At 41.9% G+C, this 4,883-nt stretch overlaps 1 protein-coding gene across 1 annotated transcript in view; it reads right to left on the bottom strand.

Annotated features, from left to right (window-relative positions):
• Positions 1-617: 617 nt before the first annotated feature.
• The window catches only part of SLC23A1 (solute carrier family 23 member 1), a 25,287-nt gene continuing 21,021 nt past the window's right edge, over positions 618-4,883 (bottom strand). Inside the window, exon 15 of the mRNA XM_034778746.1 lies at positions 618-2,180. Within this exon, the coding sequence (XP_034634637.1) occupies positions 1,933-2,180 (248 nt within the window). The 3' untranslated portion in view covers positions 618-1,932. The remainder of the gene's footprint in view (positions 2,181-4,883) is intronic.

Here is a 4,883-nt window from a genome sequence, read left to right on the forward strand (position 1 = left end):
CCACCTAGAGGAATCTCTGGAGATTAGGGGAAAAATAAGATGAATTTGATAATCTAGTATAAATCCACACTATTGGAGACCATGCCCACTTTCAAGATATTTACAGATTCTACCAACCTAGGCCTGCTAACATCAAACTGCACCCACTGGCCTCTCCAACATTTGATGACAGCTGTTTCCATTTACTAGTCCTGTCCCCTCCTAAATCACCAAGGAGTTATTCCTTCCCCTTTCTAATAAATGCTTAGAGCCTAATATCGGTATCAAATGTTAGGTGAATGTGAAATGTGTCAAGTAAAAAAAATGAAATGCCACACCACTAGCATGTTTTTCCCCCTGGGGCTGGGAAGTGGGGTGAATTTCACCCCAGAAGAGTGCTCCTGCATTGCCAACACCACTTCCTCCTCTAGCCTTCATAGTCTTTGGAAGGGTCTCCAAACTCTTGGTGAGCCTAGTCTTGATTAAATTCTGAGATGTGATGCTATGGAGGCATGTGACTGCTAAATGCTCACTTGCATACACTATTGTTAGGAACCTACTAGTGGGTAGAGTTGTGATGCAACCAAAAATCTTTAAAATGACTTGGACAACAGAAAAGAGCTAACAAAGTATGGAGTTTGAGAAGTTTATTAATGATATTCAAAGTGGCAGTGGGTGTTCTCGGGGAGCATTGCTAGTCAGTCATCTAGAGGCCCTCCCCTTTTAGATCCTATCACTCATCAGCAAGGGAGCTCAAGCACACTTGCATATCCAGTCACAAGTTGCATTTTGGTATTAATGGCACTTCATCAAGATCCAGGGAGGGATCACCTTTGCATTAAACATACCCATATTCAGTCCAGTCAAGCTGCAGTGCTTGTGCATTCCAGTTCCTAGGGAGATGCATTCACAGGTATGACTTGGTCATGGTTTCTTGCAAAAAATTCCCACTAGGCAATTCTGGAAAGTGACTGCACAAAGGCAATATTCAACTGATCGGTGTTCAGAGTCAATTTATATCAGAGATGCAACGTTTACTTCTGTTAGCCCTGCAGAGCCAAGGCAGTTCAGAAAATGAGCTTGTCTATTCATCCTTGGGTATAATTAACAATTATTTAAGATCTCATTATACTCCGTGTAACAGGCAATAGGAAAGATGGATCGGTGTAGCAGAGCTATCCAACATAAACTTTTCCAGAGTTACGTTGCGGGACTAGTGAGGCAAATATAAGGGGCAGTTCTCTCCACTGTCAATAAAAACACAGAGAAACAAGTGATTTGGAATATTAATGTATCAAATACATTATGTCCATATTAAGTGTGCCATGGTGGCCGCGCTGATCCAGATTAATCCCTGGTATAATTCTGCTGAAGTTTATAGAGTTACACCAGAAATGAATTTAGCCCAGTGTGTCTGGATAGCAGTTTATTACACAGGATGACCAGTTGAGCTGTGTAAAACTTGGGCTAGTTTTGCCTAGATTCATGAGCATTCCAGCAAATCTGAGCCAAGTTTTGTACAAATCTTAAACCAATTTGGGGTGAGAGTTGGAAGCTGCAAAAGTTGGTTAGAAGTCAGTCCAGCCACAACTCTGCTGTTTTGAGGTTTTGGGTTTGTTAGAATAACACACACTAGCCAGATGTACAATACTGAAGGCTTGAGCTATCTCAAGAGTAAGCAGGCAACAGCTGTCACACATGCTTAGACCGAATGGACAGCACAGGGAAAGATGACTGACTCAAACTAGGGTGTGTTTCCCTTTGTAGACTCCATGGGGTCATGAATCAAAATTATGGGGGAACCCCTATGAACTGATCCTCATGTTCTCTCCTCTTCCGTTTGACACAACTCTCCAGCCCTGGTCTTCCTTCAGTAACCTATGAACTAGAACTGTGGTACATCATACCTAACTGGCACTGAACGACTTGCGCCTGTCACATTACAGGAGTCTTTCAGACCTTAGTACATATGAACAGGTTGTCTGTGTTTTCTTGAACGTTTTCCATTGTGTCACAATTCCTTTTTGTTCTTGAATTAAATCCCCTGAAAACAGGGCATACTGGCACATACTTCAACCACTGTATCCTTTTTACCACACTCATTCCAAATGGAAAATCGTAGCTTTTCAAATTTGCAGCTGTGGTTCTGTCTGCATGTGCTCCGGCCTTCCACTGAACCAGCCCACGCTCCTCCTGTGTCCCTGGGGGAGCGAGAGATCCTGAATGTTAGGACAGCAAAATAACTAAATAGCTTACTCATTCCAAGTAACGAGCCACTGCATGTAGTTCAAGTTCTGCACAAACACTTGTCTGGAGAAAGGATTGTTCCACAGCAGCTCAGACCATTGACTAGGCTGGTATCCTGTCTTCTGAAATGGCCAGGGCCTGATGCTTCCAAAAAGACAGAAAAATGCACCTGGCCAATTGTTCAATGCTCTACAAGGAGGTGAGGGGGAAAATACACCCCTACCTTTTATACCTGAAAGCATGAGATTGCATTACCTCACTATCAGTGGATGAGAGATGCAGTTAAAATGATCCTGAGTTCCCGTGAGAACTCTGCATGCAGGAAACAGAGCAGGATCAAGCTTGTAGTGCTACCTATCTCACTAGAGTTTGTAAGATTATCCCACCCTTTGTAAAAACGAACAAACTCTGCCATGGTGTTTGATCCAGTGTTTTTCTGCAGCAGTGAGTTCCACAGGTTCAGTTTGTGCTACATAAAATATGTCCTCATACTTATAAACATGATACTCTTTAACTTCAGTGAGTGACCCTTAGTTGTCATAGAATGAGATGGGATATACAGAAAGGACTGATCAGTTTTACCTGTCATTTTATTGAATTAATTACTCAATAGATTCCTCTCTAAAAGCTTTTCTTTTCCTATTATTTAGCACTTGGCAACTCCAATCAAGACTGGGCCCTGTTGTGCTGGGCCAGTGATACTCAGACTGAGGCTCACGTCTAATGTTTCTCCTGCCTATGATAGTAAAATACTGATTTAATTAATAACCGATCTAGGTTATTAACCAGTCAGGATGCTTTTACTATGTTATTAACCAATTATTGAATACTTAAGAACACAAGAATGGCCATACTGGGTCAGACCAAAGGTCTATCCAGCCCAGTATCCTGTCTGCTGACAGTGGCCAATGCCAGGTGCCCCAGAGGGAGTGAACCTAATAGGTAGTGATCAAGTGATCTGTCTCCTCCCATCCATCTCCACCCTCTGACAAACCGAGGATAGGGACACCATTCCTTACCCATCCTGGCTAATAGCCATTAATGGACTTAACCTCCATGAATTTATCTAATTCTCTTTTAAATCCTGTTATAGTCCTAGCCTTCACAACCTCCTCAGGCAAGGAGTTGACTCTGCGCTTTGTGTAGAAGAACTTCCTTTTATTTGTTTTAAACCTGCTGCCCATTAATTTCATTTGGTGGCCCTTAGTTCTTATATTATGGGAACAAGTAAATAACTTTTCCTTATTCACTTTCTCCACCACTCATGATTTTATATACCTCTATCATATCCCCCCTTAGTCTCCTCTTTTCCATGCTGAAAAGTCCTAGCCTCTTTAATGTCTCCTCATATGGGACCTGTTCCAAACCCCTAATCATTTTAGTCGCCCTTCTCTGAACCTTTTCTAATGCCAGTATGTCTTTTTTGAGATGAGACCACATCTGTACGCAGTGTTCAAGATGTGGGCGTACCATGAATTTGTATAAGGGCAACAAGATATTCTCTGTTTTATTCTCTATCTCTTTTTTAATGATTTCTAACATCCTGGTTGCTTTTTTAACTGCCGCTGCACACTGCGTGGACGTCTTCAGAGAACTATCCACAATGACTCCAAGATCTGTTTCCTGATTAGTTGTAGCTAAATTAGCCCCCATCATATTGTATGTATAGTTGGGGTTATTTTTTCCAATGTGCATTACTTTACATTCATCCACATTAAATTTCATTTGCTATTTTGTTGCCCAATCACTTAGTTTTGTGAGATCTTTTTGAAGTTCTTCACAATCTGCTTTGGTCTTAACTATCTTGAGCAGTTTAGTATCGTCTGCAAACTTTGCCACCTCACTGTTGCCCCTTTCTCCAGATCATTTATGAATAAATTAAATAGGATTGGTCTTAGGACTGATCCTGGGGGAACACCACTAGTTTCCCCTCTCGAGTCTGAAAATTTACCATTTATTCCTACCCTTTGTTCCCTGTCTTTTAACCAGTTCTCAATCCATGAAAGGATCGTCCCTCTTATGCTATGACAACTTAATTTACGTAAGAGCCTTTGGTGAGGGACCTTGTCAAAAGCTTTCTGGAAATCTAAGTATACCATGTCCACTGGATCCCCCTTGTCCACAGGTTTGTTGACCCCTTCAAAGAACTCTAATAGATTAGTAAGACATGGTGAGTCATTTTGCTGTGAGAATAATATATATATATAAATATACTAGTAAATGAAACAATGAATTCACACAACTGTGGCTCTTTTGCGTAATGTTGATCACTGATTTGACTCCTGAACCACGGAGGTCTGAGTATCACTGATCTAACTCTAGTCAAAGAGAGACAGGCTTTTATTGCATAAAAATCCTGCTCTACCTCCAACTACAGCCCTGAATCATTGATTCTGCCAGAAGATAGTTTGCCAACAGCAATTAATATAGCTTAACCTCTCCAGCCAGGACTGAAATCATAACTAAAACAATATACAACCAGACATGCACAAAGTGACTCAAACCGCTGACAGCACCAATTAGGGTTACCATACGTTCGGATTTTCCCGGACATGTCCGGCTTTTTGGGCTCCAAATCCCCGTCCGGGGGGAAATCCCAAAAAGCCGGACATGTCCGGGAAAATCGGGACATGGGGGCCGGCGGTGCCGGGCCGGGG

Source organism: Trachemys scripta, chromosome 8 (assembly GCF_013100865.1).
Source record: "Trachemys scripta elegans isolate TJP31775 chromosome 8, CAS_Tse_1.0, whole genome shotgun sequence".
In the NCBI taxonomy this organism is placed as follows: Eukaryota; Metazoa; Chordata; order Testudines; family Emydidae; genus Trachemys; species Trachemys scripta.